General features: G+C 34.0%; 1 protein-coding gene and 1 pseudogene across 1 annotated transcript in view; one reads left to right on the top strand and one right to left on the bottom strand.

Moving 5' to 3' along the window:
* HDAC9 (histone deacetylase 9) overlaps nt 1–16,498 on the bottom strand; it is a 907,594-nt gene that overhangs the window by 38,426 nt on the left and 852,670 nt on the right. Inside the window, exon 25 of the mRNA XM_030932454.1 lies at nt 15,349–15,482. Coding sequence (XP_030788314.1) covers nt 15,349–15,482 — 134 coding nt within the window. The remainder of the gene's footprint in view (nt 1–15,348; nt 15,483–16,498) is intronic.
* LOC115898316 lies at nt 1,263–2,092 on the top strand (annotated as a pseudogene).

The following is a 16,498-nucleotide window of genomic DNA, read 5'->3' as shown; positions in this document are numbered from 1 at the left end:
ACTGATTTTTTTTTATTTGCATGACTCAGAACAGAACATAAAGGCAGCTAAACAGAGCCTTTGCAAATATAACAGGTGTGTGAGGATGGATGTATACATCAATCAAGCAAAGGATCTATTAAATAGTCTTGTTAGCATTTTTGTTATGTGTTGATGTTTCCCAAATATGCCAAGTATTTTAATATTTCTGTAGCTTTATCTATTCTGCTCCCTCTGAATTCTATTTTCTTCATTCTTCTTTCAATTGGTAAAACATTAACGAGCATTCAAGGACCACCACAAATATTGCCTGCTCCTCAAATTCTCTACTAGAGCAAATTTCTTCCCCTCCTATGGCGCTTTTCCCCACAAATACTCTAATTTACTAAATACATTATGTGGTAGAAAGTCATTTTTTCCCATTCTCTACTTTGTTGTGAGTCATTTAAAGTCAAATATGGAGACTGTATATGACAGACGTTTTTTAAATGTTGAATAAATGGAGAAATAATTAATTGAAAAAAAAAAACATGAAGAGGTGGCCTTTATTCTGCTCACCATAGCTAATAAGACAAAATAAAATGGGTTCTTCCTCTTGGTCACCTGCTGTAATCAGGATATGGTTTTAAGATGAAGAATCAGAACAGCAGTGATAATTCATTTTGTTTTCTAAGGTAAACTGCCCTTGCATAATTTCCAGACAATTATTTCCTCCTATGCATTGGCAAGGTTTCCTGACATGTAGGCAGATATTTCTACAGATCAGAAAAGCAGGAAAATGCAAAAGAAACAAAGACCCAAGGCAAGCAGAGGCAGAATGGCCATGCCAATAATTACAGCAGAAAAGGTCTCTTCCAACTGAGTAGCAAGAAAAAGCAATAGAATGACAATAAAACGGAATGAAATTTTGAAAGGCATTGAAATTAGTCTTTAACCCAGTTTGAGGAGAACTGGGATCATCCCAATACCTAGACCTCAAATCCATATACATAGTATATTCTATAATTTATTTAGATGTTTGTTAACTTCTCCAAAAATATTTTACAATTTTGTGAATACGGTCATATTTTCAGATAGATTTATTCTAGGTATGTGGTTTGTTTAATGCTTTTGTAAATTATGTATGTGTATATATTTACACTATATATAAAATATGTATATTTATAATTTAATTAAAAATTTTTCAATCCTGGTGTGATTCTGTCCTGTGTGTTTGTTCACTGGAGTAGGAGTCATATATCTCCATTCGTCTTCTCTCCCACCTAAGTAGGTGACAGAAAACCATGGAAGATTCGATGGACATGGACATGAGCCCCCTGAGGCCTCAGAATTATCTTTTCAATTGTGAACTAAAGCTGACAAAGATTATCACTTAATGTGGATCATGATGAAAATGAATACCAGTTTTCTTTAACAATGGTCGGTTCAACATTGTTGAAGCAGAAGCAATGAAATTTAAAGGCAGTCCAAATAAAAGTAACACTGGCAACTTTGAAAATGTCTGTACAGCCAACAGCTTCTCTCGTGGGCTTTGAAATACCACCACCTATGGTCTTATGGTTGAAGTGTGGTTCAGGGCCAGTGCATATTAGTGGGCAGCACATAGTAGCTGTGGAGGAAGATGCACAGTCAGAAGATGAAGAGGAGGAGGATGTGAAGCTCTTAAGTATATCTGGAAAGCAACCTGTCTCTAGAGATGGTAGTGACGTTCCACAGAAAAAAAGTAAAAACTTGCTGCTGATGAAGATGATGATTATGATGATGAACATGATGATGATGAGGGTAAGGAAGCTGAAGAAAAAGCCCAGTGAAGAAATCTATACAAGATACTCCAGCCAAAAATGCACAAAAACCATCAACATCAAGATGAAAAGGTCAAGAATCTTTCAAAAAGTAGAAAACAAAAACAAAAACAAAAAAAAACCCTCCCCAAACACTAAAAGGACCTAGTTCTGTGGAAAACATTAAAGCAAAAATGCAAGCAAGTATGAGAAAAGGTGGTTTTCTTCACAAATTGGAAGCCAAGTTCATCAATTATGCGAAGAACTGCTTCCTAATGACTAACCAGACAGCTACTCAAGATCTCTGGCAGTGGAGCAAGAAGTCTCCTTAATAGTTTAAACAGCTTGTTAGAAAATTTCTGTCTTATTTCATTTCTGTATCATTTGATATCTACCTCTTCTTTTTGTAATGCAGAGTGAGAACTTTACCTACCATGTCTGATAAATATTGTCCAGGTTCCACTGCCAAGAATGTGTTGTCCAAAATGTCTGTTCACTTTTAAAGATGGAACGCCACCCTTTGCTTGGTTTTAAGTATGTATGGAATGTTATGATAGGACATCGTATAGTAGTGGTCAGACATGGAAATGGTGGGGATACAAAAATGTATGTGTGAAATAAACTCACTATTAAAAAAGGTTTTTGAAGTAATTTTATATTTACAGAAAGTTTTAAACATTGTACAGAATTCCCATGTACTCTTCACCCAGTTTCCCTTAATGATAACTGGTTACATAAAACCAGTGTATTCTTAAACTTATTTTCTATAGTTATGACAGTTATATAGATATATAATTAATTTTTACTAAACCTTTTAATTGAGTTTTCAATTTTCATTGATTTTTAACTATTTACCTTGTTAAATTTACCTATTAATTCATAATTTAAATGAACATATTTTAATATATTTTCTTCATACTCAATTACAAATCATCTGTAAGTAGTGAAAGATTTATTTATTTTTCTCCAATACTGATACCTTTTTTCTTCTTCTTACTATATCGCACTGTCTAGGATTCCCTGAACAATGTTGAAATGAAGCAGTAAGAGTATTTTTGTCTTGTTTCTGATTTAAAAGAATAATTTCTATATTTCACCTTTATACCTGATGTATAATGTGGAATTTATTTTGTAGCTATCCTTCATCAAATTAATAAATATTTTTTATTTCTGTTTGTAAAAATTATTCTTTATGATTGGGTAGTTTATCAGCTGCTTTTAAAATATTTATTGAAATAGTTATATTTCTTCTTCATTGTCTTAATGTGATGAATTGTAATAAATTAGTTTGGAAAGTTAATATGTTATATTTCTAGAGTAAACCCAATTTTTGTGAACATTTAAGATGTGATGAACTGCTAATATTTTATTTAGGGTTTTAACTACTATGACTATGAGAAAGATTCTCCTATAATATTCCTTTCTTGTGATATTCTCTTAAGTTTTTGGTATCAGTATTATATAGGCCTCAAAAATTTATTTGCGATGTATTCTTCCTACCCTCCGCTCCTCTATTCTAAAACAATTTGTAATTGGTATTATTTTTTCCTTAAACTCCTGGTAGAATTGCCTGGTGAAGCTATATGGGTTTTGTGTTTTCTCCTGGTAAATTTAGTTTTAAAAACTCAATTTTGTTAGTAACTAAAGAACCATTCAAATTTTCTGTATTTTTATTCAGTCTTGCAAAGTTGCATTTTTACTGTAATTTTTCCATTTCATATATTCCATTTCATAAATTTTCAAAATGTTTACATAAAGTTTATTTTAATATTTTCTTGTCATCCTTTTAATAACATTAAAATCTGTAGTGAAGTCCCCTTTTCTTTTGCAGTGCAGGACACGCATGCTGTTTCTTTGTTGGTCAGTCTTACTAGAGTAAAATCAATTTTACTACTTATTTCAAAGAATCAACCTTTGACTTTAAAAATCTTACATATAATATGCTTGTTTTCTATTTTATCATTTTATTTATATCTTCTTTGGTTTCTTTGCATTTAATTTGCTGCTTTGGTTCTCTAATGAGATGTACGCTTTCAACATTAATTTTAAACTTTCTTCTTTTCTAATATATACATTTAAAACTATATGTTTCTCTAAGTTCAGTTTTATATATCACACAAGTTTTCACATGTTATATTTTCATAATGCTTTATTTCAGAATACTTTCTAATATTTCACTGTGATTTCTTTGGACACATGAATTAGAGTATATCTGAAAGCTCAAAATATATACGATTTTCTAATTACCTCACTGTGGTAAGAAATTATACTATGTATGAATTCAATTAGTTGAAATTTATTGAAACTTGCTTTACACTCCATATATGGTCTATTTCTTAAAATGTTAAGAATGTCCTTGAAAAGAATGATATTCTGTCATGTTAGGGGATATATACTCCATTATATATTTAAATTATGGCAAGTTTATCAAGTGTTTAAATCTTCTACATCACCCTTCACTTTTATTTTCTTCATGGTTTACCAGTTACTGAGAGAAGTGTACTAAAATTTGTTATGATTGTGGTTTTGCCTATTTTATCATTTGGTTCTTTCCATTTATGCTTAATATGTTTTCATGCTGTCTTAGACACAAAAAGTTTCAATTGTTTTATCTTCTTGGTTCATAGAATATTGTATCAGTATGAAACATCTCTTTTGATCTCCATTTTCTCTTGCCTTAAAGTCCATTTTTATCTGATATTAATAGGGTCACATGAGTTTTCCTTCAGTTAGTTCTGGTGGATAAATTTTTTTTTCATTTCCTTCATTCAAACTTTTCTTATAATTATATTACAGAAAGCTTCCATTTAAACAGCATCTGTTATTACACTGTAATCACCTTTGTCTTAATTGGTGAACTAAACCCATTTATATCCACTTATATGTGATTTGTACAACCACCCAAGCTGATTCTAAAATTTTATATAAAAATACAGTGGGGCCAAATGTAACCAAAACTGTCTTGAAGAAGAAGAACAAACCGAAAGATTTGTTCTACCAGATATCAAGACGTTTTATAAAACTACAGTAGTTAAGACAGTCTGATAATATCACATAAAAAGAGAGAAACCTGTGAAATATAATAGACTCTCCATGTATACATGGATAAAGTTAACACTACTGAGCCATAATAAATGGATGGTCTTTTTTATTTTTTATTTTTTTTGTTTTTTATTTTTTATTTTTTTGAGACGGAATCTTGTACTGTCACCCAGGCTGGAGTGCAATGGTACTATCTCGGCTCACTGCAACCTCCGCCTCCTGGGTTCAAGTGATTCTCCAGCCTCAGCCTCCTGAGCAGCTGGGATTACAGGTGCATGCCACCATGCCCGGATAATTTTTATATTTTTAGTAGAGATGGGTTTCACCATGTTGGCTAGGCTGGTCTCGAACTTCTGACCTTGTGATTCACCCACCTCAGCCTCCCAAAGTGCTGGGATTACAGGTGTGAACCACTGTGCCCCGTCAAATGGATGGTCTTTTCTATAAGTGGTACTTAATCAACTGTATATTCACATTGAAACAAACAAACCTGACCTCTATATTCATATATACATATACATATTCAATGCCGGATGAAGTATGCATCTAAATGTTGAAGTCAAAAAATAAACCTTTCAGAGAAGAGTAAGGAAAAAACAAAAATAATCTTTTCATGACTTTGGGAATCCAGAAAGAATACTTAAACAGAATACAAAAAGAACTAATCCTACAGGAAAAGATTGATAAATTATACCACATTAAAAAGTTACTTTCAATTATCAAAGGTCACCTTTCAACACATGAAACCAACACTAGAACCTATAAAGAACTGCTAAATCAGTAAGGAAAAAGACAATATGAAGGTGGACAAGAGTTTTGAATAGATACTCAAAAACAGTACGTCCGAATGATCAATAAATAGATGAAGAACTGCTTTACCTTATTAGCATCTGGGCAAATCAAAACCATGGTGATATACTACTACACATCCAACAGAATGGCTAAGATTTTAAAAGACTGACAATATGGAGTATTAGAAGGATACAGAGCTGTGTAAACACTTGTATGCCACTGGTAGGAGTACAAATTGTAACTATGTAACTATGGAAAACAGTTTGGTGCTATCCACAAAACTTAAACGCATGCATATTTCAGGATTCAGCAATACCATTTGTAGAAATATATTCAACAAAAATGTCGGTACAAGTGCACCGAGAAACACATATAAGATGTCCATCACAACATTAGATACAATAGCCCCCAAACTGGAAAAATTCCCCTTATCTGTTAAAAGTAGAATATGTAAATAAACTGTGACATTTTCCCAAAAATTATTTTTACAGAATGGAATACTATATGTTAGTTAATAAAAACAAATCAACTATAGCTGGTTGCAACAACATGGATAACTCTCACAAATATAACGTTGAGCAAAACGAGTAAGAAAGGAATTATATATTGTATGACTTCATGGATATAAAGTTACAAATTAAAATGTAGTGTTAGAAATCAGAAAATTGGTTACTTTCAGAAAAGAGAAGGGATACTAGGGAATGTGGGGTCTTTTGACATGCTGACATTACTCTGTCTCTTGGTTGATCATTACATATGTGATCTCTGTCATATTTCATTGAGGTGTACATTCGTGTTTTGCAGTTTTCTGTATAAGTGTTATATTTTACAATTTAAAACAGTTTAGCGAAAGTTAAAAATTTTTTAAAAAAGCATCGTGACATAAGAGAATAGGGAAACAAAGTCTGGATCTTGAGTTCATGTTCTTTCCACTGGATTATTGTGCTTCCAGGAAACAAAGTGAGATTATATATTTTGCATGAGAGCAACATGTTATATTCTTAGATATAAGGCCACAAATTCACTTACAAAGAAAGCTGAAAGTCCCCCTGCAACATGCAAAGCGACTCAGACAAAATGCAGAAAGGATTCAGTTGTCAGGGTCAAAGATATTGTGGAACTTTGGAAGAGTATGATAATCAAGACCAAGAGGACAAGGGAAGCAGATTGTGATAAAGACCTGATTCTACATGCTGATGAACTATTATCAATTCCCTAGTGAGGAGGGATTGGTGGTGAAAACTCAGCTCTCATTTGAATAATTATCTTAGAGAGGTCTGCAATTAGTTGTGTATGTTTAATTTGATTGTGTAAGTAAATCTGGTTATAATTTTATCCATATTGTGATTCATGAGTCATTCTCGAAATAACCTCTTTTATTTGTTTGAAGTCATTAAAATTCTTGCCCAAATAGATTGGGGGGAAAATCAGAATCAGGGTGATTGTACTGACAATCAAGTTACTACACTGACAAACTATTGAAATTATTCAGATTGGGTCTGCCTGCATCCTACCTATATGTGGTTGATATAGGGTGATATCAACACAGCAATTAAGAAATATCTCTGGTCAATAGCAGTGACATAAGTCTAATAAGTCTTATGAGAGTAACAGGAAGACCAAGAGGTAAAGGGAACAGTCATGGTCATCAGCTCGCATGAGATATTGCAGGAATTCCTTGAATAAGGTAAGAGGGACCAGTGAGCCAGACTCTGAGATCATTACTGTAGTTATTATTCTATTAACTGAGTTTTTATCTAAAACTATTATGGCTTAGAGAAATGTAGGTTAAACAATACATCAGCCAATGAATGAAAGGAGGAAGAGGCCTCTGTTCCATATCAAAGAGAAGAAGCCTCTGTTCCATATCAAGCCCAAATAGTATCCTATAATTTCCATGGTGCTTAACCATGGACAGTTTGCACATGATACATTTAAACATCTATGGCAATCACCAACTAAGTAATTAAAAATAAACCTAAAAATAAATGGAAGAAGGCATAGCGGTCTATTGGAAAGAGGATAATGAATGCAATTTGTTGGATAATTAAGATTATTGATATTCTTGTTTAATCATTAAGGTAAGTTTGTAGATATATAACATAATGAGAAAACAGTTTGAACCACATAGTAGAGTTAGGAATATACTATATTTATTGAAAAGTGCATATCAAACGAAAGTTCTAACAACATTGAAAGGAAGTTTGTTCAGGGCTGTATTTGTAGTGTTCCAACATAATGTCCGTAGTTTGGGTATCAATTGTTATGAAGAAGGCTTGGCTCACATTAAATGCCAAAAATCTTGTTGTTTACTTGCCCCCATTTCTGCAAGTAAGTTTAAATTTGACAGTCAAATTTGGTAAGCCCTGTTTCACTTTGTGTGTCTTAGTATTCTTCCCTTTGTTTGCTTTTCTAATCTCTTCTTCCTTTAATCTGCTAATTTTATATTTTTCAATATTTTCTTTATTTTTTTGTTTTATTAAAGAGATTTTGAATGATACTCTTTTCCAAATGTTGACTTTTCTGCTAACAAGACCTGTTTCACATTATGTAGCTGTGGTGTGCCGGTAAATGTTTAACTGCTAACTGTCCAAGAAGTAGTCCTTATTTGTAGCATTTGCTGATTTCTGTGGTGTAAATATTCCCACCATGGCCTGTTTCAAGCTACTAATATGATGTTATTGAACTTAGATTTAAGCAGAGATACACACAATTGGCTTTCACAAGTCATTTACAGTCAGTTCCAGCATATTGTGGTTAGAATATAATTTTGTTTATTGATTATCTGGGAAAATTGCTAACAGTTATTTTCATAATAAGCTTTGTTTTCTTCTATGAGCTTCTGCCATCTCCACATACACAAAAAAAATACACTGTTTTGTTGCTGTCGTTTCACCCCAAAGCTTGGGATTCATTCGTTCAAAGCTTCCATATTTTTTTACAGAAATTCTAATTCCTTATGATATTCCATTACCCAGATTCAGACTCAGTATGTACTTTTATTCTACTCAACATACCTCTCCTCTACCAAAAACAAAATGAACAAATCCAAACAGAGCCATCCACAGTTCTAAGAAGTCTTAATGTCTTTATCTACGCTTTCCTATTACATGATAATCTTTTCCTTAGATATTAGCTCATATTAGTCTGCTTTTTATTCAAGACCAATTAAATATTAAAATATTCCTCCATCTCTATAATTAAAAACAATGGTTTTATGTTATATTCCCAATGCACTTTGTTTTACTTTTACTTATATTAAAACTTTTGGGCACAAAATACATGCCCAATAAAAGACAAATGAATGGACAGATAAAAGAATCATTACACGTTTGTTTCACCGTGGCAAAGAACTGCTCTCTTTCTTTTATTGGTTACCATAACCTTTGAAATGTCCAGGTTCCTGGCCCATATTCTGCTTAACACTCTCTGAAAAACCTAAAGACTATACAGAAAATTTATATAATGGAGTTTTGAATTATCCAAACAACCTCCACTTAACTTGGCATTTGATAAAACATATAAACAAAAAAAATCCACAATCGATTTGGCTCTGCCTTGTTGAATGCAAGAAATGCAACATCATAGACCACATCCACACTGAAAAGTATCTTCAAATAATATTTTTCCCAAACAGTTTTATTCTCTTTAGGTTATCCATACATTCTCTTTCAGAGTATGGCGAGCTTTCAAAGTTTAAAAGAAAACCATAGAAAAACATTATTCTGACATATCATACATTGTCCCTGTATTCAGTTCCTCCTTCCTTTACTCATGAATGGCAACTATTTAGGAGCTTGTAAGCTTTCCCAGATTCACACCAATTCCCCAATGGACTAAGCCTCAGCCATACATAATCTAAAGGATGAAAAAGATGGCAAAACAACCTCCCCATTCGGAATCCAATGCAAACAAACCCCTGATGAGCAACTTGGACAACAACATCTCAAGAGTTCACCTCAGGGGTGGTTGTCAACACTTACTAGAGTCAATTCAAGAGACTATTTCAGCAGCTTTAGAGCAAAACGTCATCTTTAAAAGATTATCAACAAACACGATCACTAAGTTTAGCCACTGTTTGTGAAATTCAAGTCAAATGAAAGCAGCTGAGCATACTCAACAGGAGATAGCAGTTATTAAAAAGAAAGTGGAGAGAGGGAGGGAGAAAGGGAGAGAGGGTTGAAGGGAGTGAGGAAGTGAAGAATAACGGGAGGGAGGCAGGGAGGGAAAGAAAGAAAAGAAAAAAAAAAAAAAAAGAAGAGACCAAAAAAGAAATCAGAAGCCAAATTTTAAAAAGAGTGAGGGAAATCAAAACATGCTATATGCTCCAAGTGTAAATGCTGAACAGTACTAGAGGCTTTAGCATAATCTCAACAGCTTCCAGATCTATCATAATTTGTTTTGCTTTTTCCTCTAACAAGCTTAGAAATCATCATTTATTTTGTATTGACAGGTGATCTTCTAATGGCCATGTTCTCAACTCACTACCCAAGGCTTCTACTACTACATGTCCTCTCCTTTCTTTGACTTGCTTGAAGTTTTTCAATGTTTTTGTTTTAGATTCCGTAGGAATGGAAACTGCTTAAAGCTTTTCTCACCTCTTGGGAAAATTTCTTTCAGAGGAAGTAACCCGGGGTGCCACTAATTGGCTTTGCATAACAGTAGGCAAATTTGGCCTTAAAGCAACTGTGACACTGTTTGCCAATCAGCTCAAATACAGATTACCAAAATCAGATTTTCTGGGAACCTCACAGATGTTTCTATTATGAATTCTAAAAACTATGTGGCTATTGACACAAGTATCCCTAATGCCTTTCCAAGCAACTTAATGATTCTTCTCATTTAAATATTCACTTCAATTTCTTGCAAACCCCAAGCTGGTGTTTCTAAGTGCTTCATTGAAAAAGATCAAAAATATTCATCATGCACTGATTGGACCGATAAATCTAAGTTCTAAACTTTGCCAAGAGAAAGAAAAAAATGGACCTCTGGTATGTCTTCAAAATCAGTTGCCTCTAGGAATTTCCTGTACCATGCTCAAATTAGTTTTAATCCAATAGTATACTATTTTGACTGACCTTGTACATATTTCTTAAAAGAATAGTTAAGAGATGTTTTGCTAAGTAGATTGTTTTCATGATAAAGATATTTGAAAAGAAGAAAATGCCTGTTTTGGGTACAACACTCAGATAACTAAAATTTTTAAAAATCAAGTTTTTTGGTATGCATCTATGTGTCCACACAGATGCAGAGCTAACGGTTCCTGCTGATTTTATAATTACTTTGGGTTATGTAATACATATTATTCTGCTGATAATAAGCCCTAAGAAGCAAAATTTTGCTGTATTGATATGGCCTGGCCAAAAACAACAAGGGAAAGAAATAGCATTCAAAAAACTGGCAAAATGTTTATGAATTCTAATCCTCTGCACATGAATAAATACATCTGACAAAGAGCAGAGGCCCTCAGAAAGGCCCCTCTTGACCTTTCTAATGTGAGTTCAATTGCATGCTCAGTGTTGAGAAACTAAAGTGGGTTCTGCCAATGTTTTAAGTTCAAGCTTTACTACATTTTGTTATTTGTAAAAGTGAAATTCCAGATAATGAGTTATAATTGCTCTATTAATCACTGAATAAAGGGTTTGGAGGGAAACTGGGATTTGAAATCGCAATAGGTGGTATCTGAAAGACATTCTTTTGTATTTTCTTACCTATAGCTTACTATACAAAACTACTGTGAAAACTGCATATATGCACTTTTTTTAAAATGGTGAGGTGCATGCAATATGCCTTATATATTATTTCTCTAAAAGAATGAAATTTAAAACTTCAGTGTAGTCATAATGATCTTTGACCTTGAAAAAAATGCAGAAAACCAGGCCTTGGATTATAAATTATATTGTCAATGAAAGTGAGAAGAACTCTCCATTCCTTAATGAGTTTTATGTATTATATTTTCATCTCCTTTTTCCAAATGAATTATAATGTAAAACACACTTGTATTTTTCTTTAATTTTTCACTTTTACTAATCTTTCTTTTTCTTATTCTGATAGACCTGACAACAAAATTTACCTTTCAAAAATTCAATAATCCCATATTCATTGTTACCCTTAAAGTATCTGCTAGGAAATCTATATTCTTATTTATGTTCCCAAGAAAGTTTAATGCAAAAAATATAGAAAGGTATACATTATTGAAACCTCCCTTCCTTTAGTCTACATTGAAAATTTTTAGGTTGTGCTTATGCAACTGAAGATCACCAACAAAAAGGGACAAGCTGGTATTTAGGGCATCATAATAACTAACTCAAATTTACCATAAGACATACATATTAATTAGTAAGTTCAATAGTCAATAGAGCCAAAAATAATCATTTCAGTTAGCACTTACTGGAAATTTTAGCAATCTAAACACTCACACGGTCAGGTTTAATATTGTCCGGTGATACCTTTATTCCTTTCTCTTTCTCAGGCCTGGTCTTTCTTTTTTTGTTTGTTTGTTTGTTTTTTTTTTTTTTTTGTTTTTTTGTTTTTGAGGGGGAGTCTCGCTCTGTCGCCCGGACTGGAGTGCAGTGGCCAGATCTCAGCTCACTGCAAGCTCCGCCTCCCGGGTTTACGCCATTCTCCTGCCTCAGCCTCCCGAGTAGCTGGGACTACAGGCGCCCGCCACCTCGCCCGGCTAGTTTTTGTATTTTTAGTAGAGACGGGGTTTCACTGTGTTAGCCAGAATGGTCTCGATCTCCTGACCTCGTGATCCGCCCGTCTCGGCCTCCCAAAGTGCTGGGATTACAGGCTTGAGCCACCGCGCGGCAAAGGCACAGGTCTCAAACTTTAAATCAGGTGACATCATTGTCATTCTTTCTGTGTTCTGGTCTCCAATTAATTTCCCTTTCCTTCTTAGGCCCAAGGCTCTGACTATCTTTTGCAATATGCAGTAGATTATAAATGTTCAAACTCTGACCAATTGGTGATTTTCAAACAGATGCCTCCAGGGTAGCCAACAACTGCAGTATTCACTCTCCTTTTTCTATCTTTTTGGAAGTTATTCATAAATTTAAAAGGGTGGTTTTAATATTTAATTCAGAATTTTGAAATATTTCCCTTCCTCCCTTCCTTCCTCCCTTCCTTCCTTCCCTCTTTCTTTCTTTCTTTCCTTTTTTTTTTTTTTTTTTTTTTTTTTTGACGGAGTCTCGCTCTGTCACCCAGTCTGGAGGGCAGTGGCGCGATCTCGGCTCACTGCAAACTCCGCCTCCCGGGTTTACGCCATTCTCCTGACTCAGCCTCCCAAGTAGCTAGGACTACAGGTGCCCGCCACCGTGCCCCGCTAATTTTTTGTATATTTAGTAGAGACGGGGTTTCACCATGTTAGCCAGGACGGTCTCTACCTCCTGACCTCGTGATCCACACGCCTGGGCCTCCCAAAGTGCTGGGATTACAGGCATGAGCCACCGTGCCCGGCCAGCGAGATATTTTCATATAGTAGTATTTAAGAATATGTACTCTCTCATATTGCCATCAATTTTAATGTCACTAATTGCTCTATAAAAGCAGTCTATTTCATCTCCATGAAAAGCACGTGTACTAAAATGACCAGAGTTCTCCCAGTCAAAAGGGCATAGAATGGCAGCAAGGTACAAAACACACTTTGCTTTACAGTAAACACAGATAAATTAAGAAAAACATGTAACTCCACACCATTGAATCTGTTCTGAAACATAATCATTTCTTAAACAAGGAGATCATAGGGGAGATCACTCCATCCTCATTGGAAATGTTTGGTTAAGAGCAAAAGATTGTAAGAGTATAGAGATAGAATCTCATTTGAATGCATGTATTCAAAGAAAGGCAGTAAAATTCCTGATTTCCTTCCACATAGGCAGAAAAGTAGTTGGCTTTTGCAATCAGGTAACATTTCTTTCTGGCTAGGTCAATTATCCACGGAGCCACAAATCCACAGTTCATTCTGATTGTCTGCACATCTGTGTAAACCTTTATAATGCAAATATTAATATCAATATGCTTCTGTAACATGTTTCTATATTTAAAATCAAATAAGTGATTTCAGAATACAGGTGACTATGCAAAAAATCTTATCTAGGGGGCAGAAAAGCACCCCAACATCAACTTATAAAATAAAAATAGCATTTATTTCTCGCACTCCCTTACTGCCACAAAAAATAAAAAAAATACTCAACATTCTGTTTGACATTATTGACTTACAGGAATCTCAGAAAGACACTAACATTTTAGAAAACTTTACACACCTTGAATTGTGTGCGATCTGAAACAGCAGTACTTTGTTGACACTAATCATTAGATAATTACATCCTTTGGGTTATTGTGCTGTCTAAAATTAATAAGACAGCTGGGCACGGTGGCTCACGCCTGTAATTCCAGCGCTTTGGGAGGCTGAGGCGGGTAGATCACGAGGTCAGGAGTTCGAGACCAGCCTAGCCAACATGGTGAAACCCCGTCTCTACTAAAAATACAAAAATTAGCTGGGCGTGATGGCGCACACCTGTAATCCCAGTTACTTGGGTGACTGAGGCAGGAGAATTACTTGAACCAAGGAGGCAGAGGTTGCAGTGAGCCGAGATCGCACCACTGCACTCCAGCATGGGTGACAGAGTGAGACTCTGTCTCAGAAAAAAAAAAAAAAAGATTAATAAGAGTGAAGTATTTGAGCAACGCTTAAGTTTTCTCTCTCATATTTTTTCTTCAAATTAACAATGTACATTTTTACTTCAATAAATATGAAAAATAATCATGTGGAAACACTGCAGGTTTATAAAATAATGCCAATAAGAACTATATGTTCTATGTGCAGAAGAAAAGGTACATTTTGTTTCATAAATACTACAGGCAAAGGCATGCATTACAGTTAAAAATGATATGAATGATAGATTTTTAAAAAGATTTTGTGCATGTTTATCTAATAAGCAAAATCATATTGCAAATTCATAAAAGAAAGGCAAAATGCATATGATAGTCCTAACACTACTGTATAATCACTATAGAAAATGAGTTAATGGATAATATTAATGAATACATAGAAACTGAAATATTTGCAGAATTGCAACTAATTGGTTGAAAATGTTGCCATGAGCTGGAAGTGAACCTCATAGCAATTGGATCTGAATTCTGCAGAGTAGTCAGAAAATATGTTGCAATGTAGCCATGTCATGTGAAAGAAAAAATAATGGTCTTTGGCCATTTAGATTCATGTTCATATCTTGGATCTTATAATGCATTCTGACTACATGACTTTGGATGGATTTCTCAACAGTTTTGAGACTCATTCTCACCATCTGTAAGATGGAAATACCTATCTCTTAGCATAAAGAATTCTTAAATGTTGACAAAAATAGTTTACCAATTTTTAAAAGTTTTTTTTTCCCAGAAATAACATAATCCTACAAGAAACCTCCAGACATTTTTTAAAGTTTTATTTCTTATTCAATGTTTCCATAATCATTGGTTGGGTCAGTAGACAAAACGTTCTTCTTATTTTTGAGCTCTGTGGCTAACCTGATTGAAGGGAGTGAGTGCTATGTGGATTCTATACCTGGAAAAACACTGTAGTATATGAGAACATGTAAACTTATCTTATTTAAGGTTTACCTTCTTTCTTAATAGTAAGAGCAATGTTAAGCTTTCTGAGTATGCAGAATTTTTTTTTTTTGTTAGTTTAAAAATATGCATGCATACATCCCTGAATCTTTACCCCTGCCCTCTTGTACTTTTACTTTTTTACCTCATTTCCTAGAAGCGCATTTACACAGGCTTCTGATGCGTCACAGATGGCTGTGAGATCATGTCCTCCTTCTAGAGCCAACACCACACGTCCATCAGCCAATGTCATCAATTGCTTCGTCAAATGACCAAAACCTACCATAATACAAACAGAATATTTCAAAGTATTAAATCAAGAGAAAATGATCATTAGAATCTAACGTTGATTGAACACATATTTCAAGTAAGTCATTACTAAGCATTTTCTGTGTGCTAATTCATTCAATACTCAAAATAACTTTATGGATTAGGTCCTATTATTATCTCTATTTTACAGATAAGGGACCCAAAGCCCAAGATCCCACAGCTAGCTAAGAAGTATCACAACCAAGACTGGCACCAATCTGACTCTTCACCAGTGCACAGTGCTGCTTTTCATAACACAGTCTGTACATATCTGGATAAAAAAACTGAATATGACTCAGCCAGTGTTAACAAGGTAAATTGTTCCATTTGCTTGCCATATGCTTCCTGTCTCCATCATTGGCCTTTATTATAGAAAGTTTTCTACACCCCCAATTGCTATCTGTTACAAATTTACATTATCTAACATAATTATTTACATTATCTAATGTAATGTAAAATCTATTACATTAGATTTTTATAAGCATTATTTTATTGTGAAACCTTTGATAAATGCAAAATATGAATAACATCTATACATGTTATAAAATACAATAATATGACAAATATCTGCTTTTTTACCTTCCAACTTAAAGAAAATTAAGTTAGCAACACTTTTTAAACCCCCATGTGCCTCTCCCTGATAGTAGCTATCCTCCTCCTTGTGGGAGATCAGGATCCTGAATTTATAATTCCATTGCTTTCCTTTGTTTAATTTCCTTGTTTTTTAACTTTATAAAAATGGTTTTATAGTTTTGCAACTTACTGTTTTCATGTATTTTGTTAGCTCATCTCTGTTGATGCCTGTAGCTATAGATTTTTGCTGTGTAGTAGGCCATTATATGTCAACAGAGGTTATCTACCCATTCTTCTATTGACAGAGAGTTGGTTTTCTTGTTATCACCAAATTCCAGTTTTTTTACCATTACAAATAATGTCACCATGAACATTCTTACATGGGTCTTCTGGTGCACATATGCACATGTGAA

The sequence above is a fragment of the Rhinopithecus roxellana genome, chromosome 6 (genome assembly GCF_007565055.1).
Source record: "Rhinopithecus roxellana isolate Shanxi Qingling chromosome 6, ASM756505v1, whole genome shotgun sequence".
Taxonomy (NCBI): Eukaryota; Metazoa; Chordata; class Mammalia; order Primates; family Cercopithecidae; genus Rhinopithecus; species Rhinopithecus roxellana.
The sequence above is the reverse complement of the archived record's forward strand: the minus strand, read 5'-3'. Positions and strand labels throughout refer to the sequence as shown.